This window comes from Polypterus senegalus, chromosome 1 (genome assembly GCF_016835505.1).
Source record: "Polypterus senegalus isolate Bchr_013 chromosome 1, ASM1683550v1, whole genome shotgun sequence".
Lineage (NCBI taxonomy): Eukaryota > Metazoa > Chordata > Cladistia > Polypteriformes > Polypteridae > Polypterus > Polypterus senegalus.
In genome coordinates, this window is record NC_053154.1 from 167,241,830 (window position 1) to 167,262,412 (window position 20,583).

A 20,583-nucleotide genomic window follows, 5' to 3' on the forward strand; every position below is an offset into this window, starting at 1 on the left:
ATCCTGTCTGCGTCCTGGCCGGGTGAGGTTTCCTGTGTTGAGTCAAATGAAGTGAAAGGCTCCACACCTGGTGCTGCCCTTCCGTCAATTCCTTTAAGTTTCAGCTTTGTAACCATACTCCCCCCTGAACCCAAAGACTTTGGTTACCCGGTTGGCTGCCCTGTTGCGGGGCCTGCATTGGTGAAGCAGGTGTGACGGTAATGAAACAGAGGCACAGGGCTTATTGGTTTTTAAAGACTGCTTCCTTCATTGGGTTTTAACCAATGCACGGAACGAACCAACACACAATCGTCCGTGTGGCGCGGAGGAGAGGAGAAGGACATCCACTCTGCTCCCTCCGTCATGCTAGTCTGCTGATTTCTCGATCAGTAAGCACTGCCTGCTGATGTGGCCACCTTCAACTCGTCACTCGAGTCGTTGTCGTCTTTCTACAGTTCAGATGCACCTGTGACTCACGTAGACTTTTCATTGCTCTGTGGGAGGGGGGTGTGTACAAAGTGCAGGAGCATCTAAGAAGACGCATGTTTGTCGCGGATGCGAATTGCTGTATGTAGTGTGTAAAACAGTTTGCTATGGTCACGCGGTCGTGTGTCATAACCTCGTTTTTTAAAGACTGCTTACTTCATTGTGTTCTAACCTCAGTTGTAAAGGAATGTTTTAAGGATCCCATGGGATACCCCTCGCAAACCGTTTTACACGATGCATATGGCGATTTACCTCCGCGAGAAACATGCCTCTATGAACAGTCAGCGTGGGTCGGAGCTGCATGTTGCCTCAACGACAGACAAATATAAATGACGGCATTTTTTCTGTGTCGTCGCGTCTGAGTTGGTGGGCGTGCCTCTGCGAGTTGTCGTTGTATCCAATGGTCTTGGAGTTGGTGGGCGTGGCTCCTTCCTGCGTGCGCCATAGGTGTCTCACTTGTATGCGGCTTAGTGAATCCACGCCCTTTCCGGCGTGCTTTCCATGGTCGTCTTGCCTTAGTGAATTATATATATAGATATTTCAATTTTGAATGATGAAAGGCTGCAACTACTTCAGTGCCAAACCCACTAATTAGTAAATAATGGATTAAATAACCAGATCACCTGCAGAAGCCGAACGAAGAGCAGGATGATATTATTGTTTATAAAACTACAATATCTACATACAACTGCCCAGTACATTTTATTTAAAAAAAATTACCAAACATAATTTTGCAATTTCTACTTTGACCCCAAGGCACAGACACTGGGAAATAACAGGCTAGCAGTCCAATTAAAACTCTACACCCATAGTGGTTCCCCAGGACTGAGTTTGGGAATCACTGGTTTAGAAAATGTTCTGTATAGAGTTTCTCAGTGCTTGAGAGTCCCTCACAGATTGGCTGCACTTGAGCTACAAAGAGGTGTGAAATAAAATTGCAAAATTGAGGCAAAACATGGCACCAGAGACCAACCTAATTATACTTGTTTTCTGCTGAAATAAAAAGCACTCCCACTTAGTATTTCTTAAAAGGTATGCACATGCTGTGTTTTTAAGTATCTTTTTCATAAAAATTAGCCATTTGTTTTTTTACTTACATATTGGTAATAAATAAAACTTACTAGCCAACCCGCGGCGTACCATACGCCGCATAATCAGGCCGATTTTTTTATTGGGAGAAATTTAACATTTGAAAAATAGGTAATGTAATAAATCAGCAAGAAAAGCAACATTGTAACAATGCACGGAACGAATCAACACACAATCGTCCGTGACTGAAAACTGGCGGACCACCATCGCGCCTTCTCCTGCCATACGGAGGGATGCGAGTGCACTGCGCTCAGGTGCGGAGTGTGGAACAGCAGGAGAGGACATCCACTCGGCTCCCTCCGTCATGTTAGTCTGCTGATTTCTCGGTCAGTATGCACTGCCCGCTCATGTGCCCACCTCCAACTCGTCACTGGAGTCGTTGTTGTCTTTACACAGTCCAGATGCACCTGTGACTCACATAGACGTTTCATTGCTCTGTGCGGTTTTGGCTGCTTTTCTATATATGATCCACCAAGACACCCGACCACGGTAGTAGCGAGGTGGGAGTGCTGTGTGTACGAAGGGTAGGGACGCAACCAGTGGGAGCATATGAGTCGCACTTAGTGGGAATTCCACAGTTTGCAGCCCGAATGGGGTTCAACGGCTTACCCACGCCTCTCTGCGCCAGGTAGACACACGCTCAGTCTCATGCATAATTATTTATTGAATGCTAAACACTTCCGGAAAGACACGGTTGTCTAAAACGGGTTGGTGTGAGAATACAACAGTAAATGAATAAAAAGGTGGAACTCTGGAGAGAGCAAAATACAACACAATAGTGAAGCCGCAGCATAACAAACGCCACATCATTTTTTGTTGATGGTTGAACACTTCTGGAAAGACACAGTTGTCTAAAAGGGGTGGGTTTGAGGATACAACAGAAAGTGAATGAAAAGATGGAACTCTGGAGAGAGCAACATATAATTGTCTGTGAGTGAAGACGACGCATGTTTGTCGCGGATGCGAATTGTTGTATGTAGCGTGTAAAACAGTTTGCTATGGTGCACGCGGTCGTGCGTTGTAACCGAAAACTTGGTTTTTAAAGACTGCTTACTTCGTTGGGTTTTAACCTTAGTTGTAAAGGATTGTTTTAAGGATCCCATGGGATACCCCTCGCAAACCGTTTTACACGCTGCATATGGCGACTTGCCTCCGCGAGAAACATGCCTCTATGAACAGTCAAGGTGGCTCGGAGGTACATGAGGCCTGTACGACAGACGAATATAAATGACGCCATTCTTTCTGTGTCGTCGCGTCCGAGTTGGTGGGCGTGGCTCTGCAAGTTGTCGTCGTATCCAATGGTCTTGGAGTTGGTGGGTATGGCTCCTCCCAGCGTGCGCCATAGGTGTCTGTCTTGTCAGCGGCTAAGTGATTCCACGCCCCTTCCGGCGTGCTTTCCATGGGTGTCTTGCTTTAGTGAATTATATATATATAGATATTCATGCAAATTGTGTTTTCATCTCTATCTTGGCTACATCAGTAAAAGCTAAAATATATATTAGATGGCATAAATTTCTTATGTCAAGTATAAGTAAAAATCAAATACCAGCTTATTGACTGAGTGGTTTTCCATATGTTATCTGAAAGTTTCAGAAGTAAATGTTTTAGCCTTTCAAAAAAATGGATTACTCAGGGAGAGACTTCAGGTAGAGTCAAAATGGCTGATTGAAATGACACCACATTTTCTTTTCTGTTGACCTTTGCTTTTTCATTGCATTTACTTTGAAAAATGCATTTAAATCAGTTAAAAAGTTTAATAGTCTTGTTTCTTTTGTTTTTTTTGGGATTGCTCAAGCTTGTCACTTGTGTTTTTAGGGGTTGCACAAACTTGTGACTTGGCCGCAACATTCTTAGTCACCTAAAGAAAGGTGATATACTGTCCTTGCCAGTCTAGAATTTCAACCCTCCTTGCACAATAGTATTTAAAGTAACATGAACATGAAAGGAGATATTTTATACTTTCCCGAATTTTTCCTTATTCCAGCTAAAACTAATATATCAAATATATCTTTTTACTATTGTGAGATTACATTATGTGCCTTGTACATACATTGAAAAACATTTAACAGCATAATGTGCCACTTCAGCTTGAAACATCTCAGCAATGCACATAAACGTCCTTGCAGTGATTGATAAATCTTTTCAATCATCAGTTGTTTATTAGCTTTGTATTTTTACCTATTATTTCTACACACATTGAGTTGCTGCCAGAAACTTTTATATTCCATTATTATTTGCACGTTAACCATGATTATTTACGTTTACATTTTTGGCATTTGAACTTCAGGAGATTTGAGCAAGAGTTGCTACTCTATTAGTCTATATCAAAAATTAATTGATTAGTGATGAGCGAAAACTGCTAAATTTACTTCACCCTGAGTTTAATTAAGTAACATAAGTCAGCATAATTCATTGATGTCAATGGGGAAAGAGAAACTGAACTAGTTTTGAGTGGATTATAATAGTCCAGTGGTCTTTTAAGTGTTCCTGCCGGCTTCCAACTACATCGGACCGATTATTATGGCCCAAATTATGAACTGAGCTGTACTGAAGCAGTGCTAATTACTGCACCACTGTGGCTGCTTGGCAGAAAATGAATAGAATTAAATATCAGAACAGTGAAATATCTTGCAGACAGTTGCAGAAAGGAAGCATGAATTTACAAAGGCCTGCCCCTCACATATTTGATAGGAGGCAATCATCTTGTACAGTTTTTTTGTTTTTTTTCTCTTGACACTTTTGCACGTTCACTACTTCTGCTACCAAATAAGCACATCACTAAATCACACAGATTCTTCCCTTTTTCCTGTATGCATCAACTGTACAGCACTCTGGATAATACTGTTAAAGGGTTAGGCTCACATATTTCGCACAGATCACATACAAGTCCATACCAAAAACAAAGTTTATGTTTAAGACGAGAATATACCAATACATTATAAGTGTCCTTCTGCATGTGCATTTTGAGTTTAAACATATTAAGTTTTCCACACATTTTTAGCTTGCTTCCAAGATCAGCATGTTATATGGTACTTGGGAGATGGGTGTGGTTGTTGCTGCCCAATCCAACATTAGTTGCTATATTTCTGTGATGTCACACAGGCCTTGCAAAGCAGCATGAGGCTCCTGATCAGGAGGCGGTTCCATCTAAGCTGTCCACATGGCAAGTTTACAGGAAAATATTCCCCAAACAAGGTTATTGGCCACACAAAAAATGCTTTTGTGAATATAGACTATTAACATTATTTATTATTGTATGTATACAGTATATTCTGTTTTTTATCACTAACAAAAACTAGACCAAATTATTTGGTAGCCCAGTTAACAGTGCAACTCTTGAAGGCAAATTAAAATGATCCTACATGCACATTCGAATTGCAGCTTCACCATTTTTACCAAGTGACAGGGTGTGTTTTAGTGTGTCGAGAAATAAAAATGAACATTATTTTTGAGCTTTTATAAAACCTCTCTGGCTTTTACAGTAAAGCTGGTAATTTCTGCACAACCGAAGAACTGTTTAAATAAAATTCAATAATTATGTGATCTAATGTTAATCTAATGTTTTTATGAGATTTAGCTTATTTAGCAGACGTGCATCACTAACTAATATCAATAATTATGTAGTACTATTAAAATACTAAAATTCTAATGACAAGACAAACTAAACTGGGTAGTAATTTTTAATTAAAGTCTAGAATTTTATGAGGTTGGCCGCTTTTAGACTTTGGTACCAACAAATGTTAGGATTTGTAGCAATTTTAAAATATTTTAATTGTAGGTAAAAAAAAGTTAAATCAGTTTTCCTGTGCTATTTGTTAACTTTGTGAATTAATTAATGATTAATTCATTTTATGGACTTGAAAAGTAAAAAAAAAATATGCCACTTTAATAAATACATTTTAAGTGCCTTCTGCAAGGCATAAAATTATTATATATGAATAGATAATTATTTTGCCTAATATTAAGTAGAGCTCACAGGGCATTGTAACTGAAATTTTTTGCTCACAGTAAAAGAAGCTTTCTATACCAACAAAGTCCTTGGAGTGAACTTCAAAATGGTCTACCGTAGCAGGCTGTGAGGCTAGATCCTCTATTACAAATTAATTAGGATCTCATTAGATAGTCTTTCCTCTTTGTCTTCAAAAAGTGAAGGAGCTGTTGACCCTTTTTGCCTTGACATAAGATGTACCACATCCAATTTTACAATCCATGAATTAAGAAGTATTTCCATTGCTTTCTTATACAAAAATAAAAATTTGTATTCTTCTCTCATGCTGTCATTTGTAGCATCTGATATTTATTGTAATAGCCTTTATGCAGATCTAATTAAGACAGTTACTAAGGGGAGAGTTACAGCCTGCTGATAATCTGTGCATTTGCTGGGGTTGCACAAACAGACATCTCTGCATCAAATGTTGGAACCGTAGGTTGGTTTTGTGAGCTTTGAGGATCAAGAGTGGGTAGGGAAGTGTTTTATAAGCTCCAGATTTGGAAATGCAGCACACCCAATAAGAGATTATTTCACTACTTTGGGGAACAGGGAGTAGCTGCAAGGGAAGCTGAAATACCTAGCATTACCAATTTGTATGGTGTGTATTGCCACATCTTGATGTGGTTTAACATCAACATATAGGATTATATAATAAATTATTTTATACATTATGAGATTAAACTGAGTTAACTGTGTTCTTCTCTGGTTTGCATTAATATTTTCTCTAACACCATGAACTAAGTGCATTAGTTGCATCAGCCAGTTAGGGGAACATTCCAATAGAACTGTTAGAGTAGCACAATATGCCGTAGAGTAAGGTATAATCTATGTATAGGAGAAATATTAGCATGATATAGATATTAGTGTGGGTAGTATACCCTAAATACTTTTAAAGGTCAGAGTTAATGAGAATTAGATATTATACCATGGGTGAACATTATTAAACATCTACATGAAATAAAATATATGTTTTGAGGAGAGGTGTCCCCTAAATTCTTTCAGGTGATAAAACTGCTCTGTGCATCAAAAAGTTTCCATTGAATAATCGGAATTTTATATGTGTTAAAATTTCTTTCCCTTTTTTTTATTGTTTTTGTTTTTTAGCTGTTCATTTTTTTTTACCAGAGGTTGCGAAGAGGTATTTTAAAACTACTTTGACTATGCAGATTTGAAAATTTTTCATAAAGTATCTGAGCTAAAGAATTCTGCCCATGAAAATTCAATTAATACTATCTGATACAGACCTTCTCACTGAAATTTTTCAAAGGTTGTTATAAGTGATTTAGCCTTTAGTTTTGATGCCACTTCATTTATTTATGCTACTGATCAATAGGGCAATTCAAATGTATCAGTGAGGGAAGTATATTTTTATAGCTTTTGAAATGCTATGTTTCTGTTCATTAATAATGTTGTCTCATTTTTTTTTACCCTCTTGTCTGTGGCTGCTTACCTTTACTGCCAAAGCATTTGTGATTAGTCTAGAGTCTCCTATTTCAAACAATCTATTAGTCTTAGAGGGTACTGTGGAGGTTGGGGTAAGAGTTGATTTATCTGTATGTACTTTATGAATCTATCGAATATTCAAAGATGCATTTTATAAAAACCTCACAAAAATAGTTATTTTAACCATTTATCTTTCTATTATGCATCATGCCTATCTCAGTTCTGGGTCACCATTGATGAGACCTAGTTATTATTTATGTTTTCTGTACTAATTTAACAATTAAATGGGAGAGTTTAGATACAAAAAAGTAATATAAAATATACCAATTCTTCACTTTACATCACCCCTGACCCCATTATTAATGTTTGTACTTATTGGTTTATAAATTTATAATCGATATGATTTTTTCAAGGCAGAAATTCTTGTGGTTTTTCAAGAGCATCCAAACAGTATTAAAGTTTTGATCATAATTTTGTTTAACGCTTTATACCGTCTTCCTTTGAAAGAGACTGTTCTCATTATACATAAGTGTGTAAAACCCAACAAATGTTAAGTATCGCTGTTATGTGAAAACTAAAATTTTGCTTTAATTAAGCATATTGCGTCTCTTGCACATAAATTTGTCTTGTGTGTTTTTCTTTTTCCTTGTGAGCAGGCCATTTCCCAACAAGACTTGGTGCATATGGCCATTCAGATTGCCTGTGGGATGAGTTACTTGGCAAGGCGGGAGGTAATTCACAAAGACCTAGCAGCCAGGAATTGCGTGTAAGTATGCAATAAAAATAGATTATAGTGAGCATCTCTTTTCAGAATAGAAAACTAGATTGAAAGTGCATATGACTCATATAAACATAACATATGTACAAACCTCTCTACTCTAAGCACATAAGGGTGTGTTTGAAAATGTATCTGCGTTCTGTACTGCTGCTTTGGAAAATAATTCTGAAGAATCAACAAACATTGGGAGAGCATTTTTTCACTATGATAGAATCACATAAAAGACAGCAATGTCGGAGGCAACGTTTATTGATAAACCACATTTTAACTTTACTACTAGTAGCAGAAGAGGACTTCTGACTCTGTAATTTTTTTTTACAATATATGCGATTTTGATTGCAGTAATTTTTGGTTCTTACCAACTAGGAAAACTGTCATTTTGTCACAGTTGCATTTGGTGTATTATAAATACTACGAAAACATACAAGCTCTGTAAAGAAGACAACCAAACTTGATCTAAAAGAGAGAGCATTTTTTAATGAGGTTAATGAGTTTCCAATCAAGTCACTTACAGATATCTTAAACATTTAATTTTCTTAAAGGAATATACATCCTTTCAGTGTATCACTTGCATAGTTAGGGCAATGCAAATGTAGTAATTTGACTGATAGCTAGAGCATTTTGCTGTTTTGAGCATCTTTAGTTAATGTAACTATTTTCCACTCTTAATGGTTAATCAGTTGGTTTAAAAAAAGTTTTTCAGATGTTTTCAAATATTAATACAAACTAGTAGTGCAAAGTGAGTAAATTGGGAATTGGTTAACATCAGAATAATTTTTAGTGACAATACTTTTCATTTTTTCTTTAAACGAATGTTTACCTTATGTAATAGTCTTTTTTTTTGAGCAAATCCTATCCATGCGATCACTTTTATATTTTTACTGAGTCCTGCTTCCTAAATGGGATTTCCCAAGGTGCTCAGGATTTTTCTCTCTTATTCTAGTAATGGGCATATTAGGTTAATTGGCAACTCTAAATTGGCTTGCTGTGATTTGTTGTGAGTTTGCTTATGAGTGTGGCTTGCAAGAAAAATCCCCATCCAGAATGGTTCCTTCCTTGTAATCAGTGATGCAGATAGGCTTCCTGTCCTTATAATCTTGCAATGGGTAAGCAAGTTAGAAGATGGTTAGATAAATTAAAACAAGGAAAATACCTGCAAAGAGCAGTGAATTTATATGCTTTTGTTGTTTCTGTTTAATTTGTTTTATGTAAAGTCATAGTCGTTTCTGTGTTACAGTTAAAAAGTATTGTTATTGAATGGCAGTTTAGACTTTACAACCACTTTGTGAAGCATATATCTTACTATTGAGTTAGCCTTTTTTTTTTAAATATTAACCTGCATTTCAAGTATTTCATTCATATGTATTTTTCATTTTTATTTTCAGAATCGATGATGGAATGCAGGTAAAAATTACAGACAATGCCTTAGCACGCGATCTCTTTCCAATGGACTATCATTGCTTGGGAGACAATGAAAATCGTCCTGTACGATGGATGGCCCTCGAGAGTCTTGTCAACAATGACTTCTCCAATGCTAGTGATGTGGTGAGAAAATGAATTTGTTTATTTATAACCCAATAGTGTTAACATCAATATAATATGAAAGGAGAGGTACACCACTTGACATAATAAAACTAGAGGCTAATCTTCAGAAGATAAATCACAAAGTATAAGCTTTTTTATTTGCTTTCTTGCACTAAATACAGACATTTCCTCTGCTTTAAAGTAAACACTCTTCAGAGCATCTTTAATTACTGCTCCTCTACTTTACTTTTCTCCCTAATATTATATTTATAATGCAATAAATATATGCTTTTTATAATGTGTTGATCATTTTTATATTCTGGTTTCCATTCTGATAGCCTGACATAAAATTACATATTTTTGATTAAAATGACTATGCATACAGAATAATAACATAGTGTCCCCATCTTATTCCATTGTCTGTTTAAAGTTTGTATGTTCTCATGTCAGTACTGAAATTCTCTAGATACATTTTATTTTTTGCTTCTCGTGTTCTAGATGTTTACATGTTGAATAAATTAGCTACTCTGAATTGGCCTGGTATTAGTGTGAGAGTGTGTGTATGTAAGAAAAACACCTTAATAAATGGGTTTCTTTTCAAGGATTGGTACTAATTTTGTGCATGATATAATAAGCCTCATTACCCTACTGTCCTACAGTGAAGTTAATTCAGAAAAATAATATTACATTGTTAGGCTTCAGTTACCCATCTTACTTATTTCATAATTACCTATGCTTTAATTCAAAGTGTATCCTTTCTTTTACATCTAGCTGAGTACTTTTTCCATTTTTTCAGGATATAAATTTTTAAGACAGGGTTCTTTAAAGTTAATTTTTCAGATTATAGTCTGACACACCAGCAGTCCTGAACAGTTTATAGCAGTTGGCTGGTAGGAAAGAATGTGAAGTAGAGAGGTGTAGCAATTAGACTGTTGTTAATTATAGTCTCAGAGTAAGAGTATGTACAGTTAGTTATTTATTTGTTTGCTTATGAAGCTCTTTGAAGAGAGTGGAGACCGAGTAGATTCTGAAGAAACATTGGGAGAGCATTTTTTCACTATGATAGAATCACATTACTTTTTTTTTTCATTCACAGAAGTATTGATTTTCTTTTTCACTTGTTTCATTACTGTAACAGAAGAATTAATTATGGATTTTAGTCTTTTCTATTTTGCAACCTAGACATGCACACTTTTTGTTGTTTAACTCGTGCTAATTTGCACTGTGGATCGTGGCTGCCAGAAACTTTGTGGTGACACACTCTTAGAAAGAGGAAGTTCATTACGTGATTTTGTGTTTTTTTTTAATTGAAAATGTAACTATCTCTTATAGAAAGATGCCATTGCCATCGGCAAGTTGCATACTGTATTTTTCCTGTACTCCACAAGATTTAATTAGGGTTCTAGGTGAAACACAGAAAGTTATTGTAAGATTTATGATATTCGTATCTGAAGAAAAGCCCATCTTCTTCTGTTTATGTTTATTGCTTTGCGAATACTGAATTTTTGATGCATATTTAAGTTGTTGTTGGTGGAAGTGCACTCTTTCTCTATTATGTACCACAATAATAGTCCATGCTTATTACTTATTTGGAAGGCTGTGTATAGAAACTCTTTTTCCTTATGTATTCCTGTTTTGCTCATTACGTTGATTGATTTTTAAATTTTACAACCTGCTGAAAATATAAATTTTAGATGCTCACTTTAAGTTCTTTATCAATTGACTACTGGTGGAAAAACCATAAATGAAATTAGAAATGTAGGTGTCTGGAAAAATGCTTATTAATATGTTTATGTTGAATATATTTAAATGTTGTATTTTGTCATAAATAAACATTTTTAAACATTAGAATGGCATGTATTATAGTTAGGTATTTTTCTTGTTTTTAACATCACCAGCGTTGCATGCACTAATAGAATGTTTGTATAGCAACTGATTTCATATTACCTCAATACTCCAGGAATGTTACCTTTTAAAAATCTTAACACTAGAATTACCAAAGGCTATGAAAAAACTCGTAATCGTGGCCCACCTTAAATCCTTTCGCACCTCTCAGTGATTGTCTTTTGTGTTGTAAACATGTCGATCAGCAAAAGCAGTAAGCAGCCTGCTATTCCCTTCCTCCACCAATGTAGAAAGGGAAGAAAGTTCTTTCGGCTCTGTTTACCTGTGTGTGAGTTGCCTGGAGTTGTATAGGGTAAATAATATATCGTTATTTGGAATACATGCATTTCATGTGTGTTCCGTGTCTACAACAATCTATGTAAACACATTGTTAAAACAAAGTTTTTCATGTTTTAGTAAGAATTGACAAAATGTAGACATGAAGTGTATAATGTGTGAAGCCTGAAGTCTAAATATCAAATAAACACTTTCACAAAAGGTATAGTTTGCGTGGTGCAATGGTAAGAACTGCTGACTCCCACACGGGGGCCAGTCGCAGATAGTTGACACAAACTGCTCATCCAATCAGACCGCAATAGGCCTGCCGTGCCTCAGAGACCCCAGTTCGATTCCCCACTGGGGAGAAAGTGTTATTCTTTTTTTTTTTTCTTTTTAACCTCAAATGGACATAAAATTTATAAATTGGTATGCACTGTCACTCAATCAGATTGTTGTATTTTCATGTGGGATGCTCCTTTTAAAATATTTTTTAACAATTGAGACTGCAATTAACATGAGCAAGTGTCCTTATAACTGTTATTTTTTAAGATCCATAACAGACAGACAGAGCACTGCGTAATAGAGAGACAGACAGACAGAGAAGTCACTAGAGATATAAATAAACAGGGAAGGCACTGTATAATAGATATAGAAAAAAAACAGCTAAGGGGATAGATAGGAAGGAAGGAAGGAAAGGCACTATATGATAGGCAGACAGGGAAGCTGGTATATAATAATAAAATTACTGTTATTACTGTATAGATAGACCGGGAGTTTACTGTATAAAAGACAGACAGCAAAAGCACTCCTAAATGAAAAATGGTACATTTTATTAATCGGCTGATACTTTAGGAAGGCAAGCAGATAGTGAGAGTACGTGTAAATGTGAAAAGCACTAGACAGACATAGATATGGAAGGCACTGTATAACAGATAAAAAACTGTCAGAAACTTATATATAATATATAATAGGCAGACAGAAAAGGCACTAGACAGATACATAACAGTATTATCTATATAGTAGTTTCATTTTATATACAGTACTAGCAAGTACTGCATTAAAATTTTTATTAAGAAAAAAATTTAACCTTTTTAAACTGAGGGAAAAGATGCCAATAATTATTTGTTAAGGATCTCTTTGTATACCATGTTGTCAATTCGGCCCTCTAGTTGTAACATGACCAAGCTGTGCACTGAGCTTACTCTTGAGCATGCAACTTACAGTTGGCCAGTAATCTTGTCTCAGATCTCACAGCTTGGATTGCTGCTGTCATAATAAGTTTGAGTTTCATGGTTTGTTTCAATTACGACAGTATTTGCAGGATTTGTTGTGTTGAAGTGACATTCGGCATCTGTCAAGCGTTGTAAGCACACAACCGGTTTCATCGATAAAATCACATCCAGCTTTTGAGAGTTTAAACATTCATAAACATCAAAGTGTCCACTACTGAAATCGTCACCTGTGAATCTAAGATGTTTAAGAGGCATTGGCAGTTGTCAAAAGGTGTAAAATAGTTGGCAATTTCGGTACACTTGAAAGCGACAACCGAACAATTCAGCGGCAGCCATCAACTCACATGCAGAACCATAGGTGAAGGGCTTAAGCATTAGACTTTTATAGTGCTCCTGTGTAGTATAATTATCTCCTGTACCGTCATCAGTCCACACCTTGAACCTGTCCCAGTCATTCAATACATAAGACACAATGTTCCTCCGGATATCAAGAGTGAGCCTGATATGGCCGTGCAATATGTAACAAAGAGAATGGAAAAGGTAGGTGCCATCTCCGGGCATGAAAACCACTTGGTAAGTGACAGTTCTTTGATCGATAGTGATCACCTCGATAGACATGGTAATGGGGGTTGAAATGATAAAGGAAATGGGTACCTGAACAATGTAAAGTAAGTCTATAATTGTAATAAACAAACAATAAAACAGCGGAGAAGCCGTGGATTAAACAAAAAGGCTGTAGTTATCAGTAGGAAGACGTGAATCCCGTGGCGAAGCAAGGAAGGGAATGTAGAGACTGGAGCGACGGACGGTCTTATATAGGCAGGCAGTCAACAACGTGGGAGGCGTTGGGATGGGGAACCCAACGCCACCTCACACGGTGACCGAGCTGCAGGCTATGGACGTATATATGTACGTAAGAAGGATTTAGTTAGCGTTGGGAACCTGTGCACCAAATTTCTAGAAGATGGGCCCATAAGTAACAAAGACTATTGAAAAGTTCAATATGGCGGCCGACAGTGGCATCATACCACCAAAATAAGTACGTACATTGGTTTCGGTTAGTGCAGGGAAGCCGCCTATCAAATTTCGAGAAGATCGGGCCATAAATAAGAAAGTTCAACATGGCGGACGTTGTTGACCGTTATGACCGTTACGCGTAGAATTTTGAAATGAAACCTGCTTAACTTTTGTAAGTAAGCTGTAAGGAATGAGCCTGCCAAATTTCAGCCTTCTACCTACACGGGAAGTTGGAGAATTAGTGACGTTGGAAAGTTCAATATGGCGGCTGACAGTGGCGTCATACCACCAAAATAAGTATGTACATTGGTTTCGGTTAGCTTAGGGAAGCCACCTACCAAATTTCGTGAAGATGGGGCCGTAAATAAGAAAGTTCAACATGGCGGACGTTGTTGACCATTATGACCGTTATTCGTAGAATTTCGAAATGAAACCTGCTAAACTTTTGTAAGTAAGCAGTAAGGAATGAGCCTGCCAAATTTCAGCCTTCTACCTAAATGGGAAGTTGGAGAATTAGTGACGTTGGAAAGTTCAATATAGCGGCCGACGGTGTCATACCAACGAAATAAGTACGTACATCGGTTTCCGTTAAAAGTTTAATATGGCGGCCGACAGTGGCATCATACCACCGAAATAAATACGTACATCGGTTTTGGTTAGCGCAGGGAAGCCACCTACCAAATTTCGTGAAGATGGGGTCAGCCTTCTACCTACATGGGAAGTTGGAAAATTGGTGACATTGGAAAGTTCAATATGGCGGCCGACAGTGGCGTCATACCATCAAAATAAGTAAGTACGTCGGTTTCGGTTAGTGCAGGGAAGCCGCCTACCGAATTTCGTGAAGATGGGGCCATAAATAAGAAAGTTCAACATGGCGGACGTTGTCGACCGTTATGACCGTTACGTGTAGAATTTCGAAATGAAACCTGCTTAACTTTTGTAAGTAAGCTGTAAGGAATAAGCCTGCCAAATTTCAGCTTTCTATCTACATGGGAAGTTGGAGAATTAGCGATGAGTCAGTGAGTGAGTGAGTGAGTCAGTAAGGGCTTTGCCTTTTATTAGTATAGATAATGTATATGTATTTTACAACTCGGGAGAATTATGTCAAAAAGAAATACATTAAATCATATATCAATCGACACACACTGAATGCAGGCAAGCGGGCAGTGAGAGTGGAGATAGATGTGAAAGACGCTAGATTGTATACAACAGGCAAAAATAGCGATCACTTGATAACGTTAGCTATAATCAAAGAAAGCATGAATTAATCAACAGAAAAAAACGAGATCGACATTTTTAACTTAACGATTTACTTAAGAAAAAAAGAAAAACGCGTCAGCACGTCTATGAAGGCAGAGCGGTGAAAAGCGCAGAACAGCACCCCCCCAATACGAAACGGAAGTGGCAGAAAATAGTTTGCATCGGTAGTGGTTTAGCACAACCATAGAGAATGAATGGAAAACGGTTTAGGGAGTTTTAGCTAAAGAATAGTGGCCGCCGTGCAGGGAGGTCGCGGGTTCGATACCCGCTGCTTCCCAAAGTTACCATTTTAAGTAGTGAGCTGCTCTTATTGTTAATTTTATACAATAAAAAACATACATTTGATGTGTGTCTGTAACAGCCAGTGTAAATTTGTAATACTTGTCAGAGTTATCATTGTTTTTTTTTTTTTCTTTCAGATTTATTCTCTCACTCACGTTCACACTCTCCCAACCTCTTATCTAATGCCATTTTCAGATAAAGATGTGGTATAACAAACTAACTTATTTTGTTATACCACCTCTTTATTTGAAAACAGTGTCAGATCTTGTGCGTGATCGAGACTGGGACTGGGAAAACTGTGAACGTGGGTGTGAATGGTGTGGGACACTTCTGTTTTCAAATAAAGACATGCTATAGCAGAGGTCAACTCCGATGAGGACGAGGGTTCTACATTGGAGAAAGAGAACTGATTACCTTGTGTCAAACATGCAACTTGCTTAGCTATTGCTCAATTTACTTGCATTGAATCCCTTTCAAAAAGTCCCCAAGAGTTACAAAGTGGTGCCATTTACTTTTTAGATCTGTTTTCATTTGCTCTACTTTGGCATGTTAAAAGACACAGAGATTACTGTTTTATTCAGCACTGAAATAATAGCTAGAGAAAGAGAGTTCACATTATAGGCTTAGAGCACTCTTGAGGTTTATTTTAACCTAATGCATGGATTTTTTGTTTTGGTAGACAGCTTGATGCACAGCAAAAAAGAATATTTTCTCTCATTGGTCAAAAAAGGGAGTGTAAATAGTGTAGTGTACATATTAACTATGCTGTAATGGATAGGGTACAGGACCTTGAGCAAGGTAAATGGACTGTACTCAAATTAAAAAAAAAAAAAAAAAAATCCAGCTCATATATTTCCCACACAGAGCAATAGGTAAGAGACACAATGTTTCTGGCATATAGCCTTTATCAAGTGCGTAATTGAAAAGCAGGCTACATATAAAGGAGTGGAGTGACGTAACCAAGCCAGGGGAGATGACAGGAATGAAAGATGAGAGTAGGTGTGAAAAGCTTGTGTTAAGGTGAAGAGGGGTATGCAATTAAAAAGTCAGTTTATTAAGATAAAGAAAAATGTGATCCAAACTGAGAATAAGCTTGGCTTCTTGTTTTTCTTTGTGTCTTTAAAAACTTATGGAAGAACACAAGCACAAAAAAAATAATGTGGCTATGAGGAAAGTAAATTATTCTACAATAGGCTTTGTAAGGTCTTTGATTTTAGTGGCTTGATCATGCTCTTTGAAACAATTTGCTACTTGTCTCTGAGTTTCAGTGATATAGATGGATGTTTACCCACTACAATAAATGCAGTAAATTACATGCTTAAAGTGGCGTGAGGTCCATTATTTAATTTTGAATTTACCAGAAGGACCAGATACTATGGTATTGTATATGCAAGTGACAAAGCACCTCCCATAACAACTTAAAGTGGCTGACTGGGAACAAGGCCCTCCTTTGTGAAGTCAACTGTGAACAAGAAATTTGTGTGAGTAATTGAACTGATGGAAGAAGATTAAAAGAGGGCTAAGGAAAAAAAAAAAACTACAAAGTGAGCATATTTTTTATGCCCTCTATTGTTTACAGAATATTAGGATGGAAATTGGGGTTGAGCAGGATTCATTACTGGGGTTCCTCTTAAAGTGGGTGTTCTCTTGTCTGCTTCTTGCTTGATTGTGTGCCCTGTCCACAACATGAGAAGGGTATCCTCTATCGAAGAAACAACTGCTCATTCTGAGTGTTTCATAAGAGAAATTGACCTCCTCTTTACAGAGGTGATGAAGTCTGAGAAACTGAAAGAATTATAAAGTTTTAGTGTGCAGGGGATGGAAGTAGAGAAGAAAACTGTGTTCATCCTTTAGCTTGTAATAGAGGTTTTTAAATTGATAGATTCCTGTCAAGAAGTAGTATAGTTATGGTAAACACATTAACTGTAAAACGGGTGGGAACTGGTAAATTAGTTAATACACTCCTGTAGATGGCTTCTCAATTAGATGTCATCACCAGTGCAATCATTGATGTATCTTTTGTGCAGATCTGGAACAAAGCTTAGGTGGGAAGAAAAGAAATCCCCTCCTACCCTGCTGATGATAATTCGATGTGTTTATGTACATATAATAGGTGAAATGTTTCTTCACCCTGTATGTCATTTTGAGCAAATGACTATTTTAAATGTCTATATTCAGCAGTACCAGGTTTATATCCACAATGATTTTCTTATGTAAAACTATGTTCTATTAAATCCTGCTAAAGATTTAATGCAAGAGAAAATTAATGAACAAATTAACTTCGATAATTAGAAAGAATCAATAGACTTTTTATTCTCGATTTTGAAGTTGGGGGGAGGGGTGTATTGTGTAGTAGGCTGAGACTTAGTACTGACTGTGAATCCTTGTCATATTCTGTTTGGTAAATCTAAAATTCACAACCTTATGATTAACCTAATCAGTCATGGATCAACTGCTAACATACAACTGTGTTGATTTTGAATCGGTTGTTTGCTATTGTTATGGACCATTTGCACAACAGAAACCACTTTTAGTGAGCTAATTCACCAGTGGATTTTATAGTATCTTTGCATTAGTTTATTTTGTGCTAGAGTAAAAACATTAAATATGTGCATTAGTTCTTAGAAAACAAACGATTGTGAAAATGTGAACCATTGACAGGAATTGTAAAGACATAATACTATTAGTGAACTAAGTAAAAATAAGTTTACTTGGGTAGGTTAATAGAGAATGCTGGATAACTTCAAAGTTTTCATGTAATAAAGTTAGTGAGTAATCTTTTCATACCTTATTGATATGTGTGTAATTCTTTTATTATAAAACTAACAATTTAAAGTGCAGAGTTTGAGCTTGAAGTCATGAATTCTCAAAATATGTGTAGCATCACACACCTGATGTATGCCTGTTATTTTAAAAAAGAGAGTTAGAGAAAGAGAAGATAACAAAATACTGATTATGTATATTCAAGAAACAACCTGAGATATTCTGCTATACCTTTCATTTATTTTTAATGAATCTTTCTAATTTCATTGTAGAAGGGTTGACTTGACAAAGAATGATAACAACAAAAACAGACTCTTTAAGGTTGCCCTCACTGAATCAGTTTTAAAAATTCCAAAAGTCAAGACAGATATACTGTAAAAGTGACTTATCAGTAGCTTTTAGTGATCTTCACAAAACTGTGTAGCTTCATTCAAAGATATATGACTAGAATGTGAGTGCTCACACAGGATAAAAGTCAGATGTTTATTTTTTCTTTCTAGTGGGCCTTTGGAGTGACACTATGGGAGCTGATGACTTTGGGACAGACCCCTTATGTGGACATTGACCCTTTTGAAATGGCTGCCTATCTGAAAGATGGCTATAGAATAGCACAGCCAATCAACTGCCCAGATGAGCTGCAAGTATCATTTTTGTGTACCACTTTTGCATGATATATTTCAATTATAAAGATTTATGATATTTCAGCACACACCCTTCTGCATCAAAATGTCTACCACTTTCAACAAAGCCACGCAGTATGAGTTAAAATTGACATTTGTTACTCCTGACTTTCAATATTGATCATTGAATAAGAAAGGAGTGTTGAATCTGAGTATTACTCATTGCCAGGAGGATAAAGCTTTCATCCTTAGTTTAGGCTGTATAAATTTCAAATAATTGGAATGTTCTTTTTATTTATCATTTGGCAAAAGCAACATTGACTGGCAAGTAATGCAAGTTGAGCAAAGATGGGATTGTTATAGATACAGACATGAGTCTTATGTGCATAGCAGTGTAAGTAGCAAATGAGGAAAGTAAAATAGATTACAGAATTTTTGTTGCAGGATCTTGGAATATTTATACACAAAGTTTTGTCTTCATATATATGTATTTTTAAACTGGATTCTGTTCTTTGCCATTTACTATTTCTTGACTTCCACTTTACCTACTCAGTCCCTTCATTGGCACATGATTTTTCGTTTATCAGGCTTAGGGGAAGGAAAACTTAATGCTGTAGATTCTTGATAAATAGCAGGAACTCATCCTTTATACATGGTTCCATTCCATCATGTGGCAAATACCCACTATTCAAATTTTACTGCAGCACAATAGTCATATAATTAGTCTTGCAAACGACAAAAGATATAGAACCTTAAAATATCTGAGAGCAACATGAACGTAACTGGAGCCTCTTTGATAGTGAGCAACTGTTTCATAAATTGTTGCCTTTTAATGTGCAAGTGCTCATGTATCTTTTGCAGGTTTGCAGTAATGGCTTGCTGTTGGGCATTGGATCCAGAAGAAAGGCCAAAGTTTCAGCAACTTGTGCAGTGTTTGACAGAGTTTCATGCAGCGCTGGGTGCTTATGTCTGAATTTACTTATGGAAGTCAAACCTCTTGCCAGGATTTCATCTTTCCCTTGTGCCTTGTGAAAAGATTTTTTTTTTGATCATCATGGTTTTCATTTTCAATTTTTTTAACTGAAAGTTTTACTTTAATTTTAATACTGCAAAACAAATATTTCTGGTTTCAGAAAGAACTACAAAAATGCCGAATTCAAAGACTATCTAAAGAAAAATAAAATACTTTGCACATAGTTATTAAAAAGGTACAAAAATTAAATGAAAGCACAGAAATGCCTTTGAGTTTTATAAACCAATACTTTCTATCAGATTGCTCTTGATGCAGAAATCGCCATCTAATGGACTTTTCTCTAAAGGAGAACTTCTATCTTTGAAAGGCCAGTTTTATTTTTATTTAGTGGAAAAGGTCACATGTCTCTAGTCACCAAAGAATACAGAATAACCAAAAAAAAAAAAAAAGAAGGCATTTATCCTATTTAGGATTTTATAGTACTTTTTTTATGTGTGGATTGGCCTGATTTATGAGTTGTGTATGTGATCTTTCATTGGGTCAAATAAATATTCACAAGCTGCTGATTTTATACAAAGGCATTTGTATGTATGTATTTTGAGATAATTGCCACACTTTATAATAGACAATGAGTTAACTGTTGACTGAAATGTATGTGTGCCAGAGCAAAGCTCATTGTAAATGTGAGATGGGATGTCAAAAACTGAACTTTGGGACCTTATTCTGTTTGGAACCATCATCTTTTGATAGGTAAAGAGCTATTAGATCTATAATCTATAATTAAAACTTATACATGTAAACCATATGTAATTCAGGGAACCAAAAAATGCACATGTGCCTCTGTGTAGAGAGGACCCAATCTTAAACTTTGATGAAAAATGAGACATCAGATGAACTACCTTTGTTGCCTTAACTTTAATTCTATAGTTGTAATTGACTACACTTGGGTAGTTCATTTTTCCCAAATTCCTTTTTTGGTTAAA

The 20,583-nt window shown here is 36.4% G+C and overlaps 1 protein-coding gene across 2 annotated transcripts in view; it reads left to right on the forward strand.

Moving 5' to 3' along the window:
• ryk (receptor like tyrosine kinase) overlaps positions 1 to 20,049 on the forward strand; it is a 216,293-nt gene extending 196,244 nt beyond the window's left edge. For both annotated transcript variants that reach the window (XM_039762357.1, XM_039762358.1), the window contains exons 13-16: positions 7,645 to 7,754; positions 9,152 to 9,311; positions 18,508 to 18,644; positions 19,489 to 20,049. In XM_039762357.1, coding sequence (XP_039618291.1) covers positions 7,645 to 7,754; positions 9,152 to 9,311; positions 18,508 to 18,644; positions 19,489 to 19,600 — 519 coding nt within the window. In that variant the 3' untranslated portion in view covers positions 19,601 to 20,049. The remainder of the gene's footprint in view (positions 1 to 7,644; positions 7,755 to 9,151; positions 9,312 to 18,507; positions 18,645 to 19,488) is intronic.
• The last annotated feature ends 534 nt before the right edge of the window (positions 20,050 to 20,583 follow it).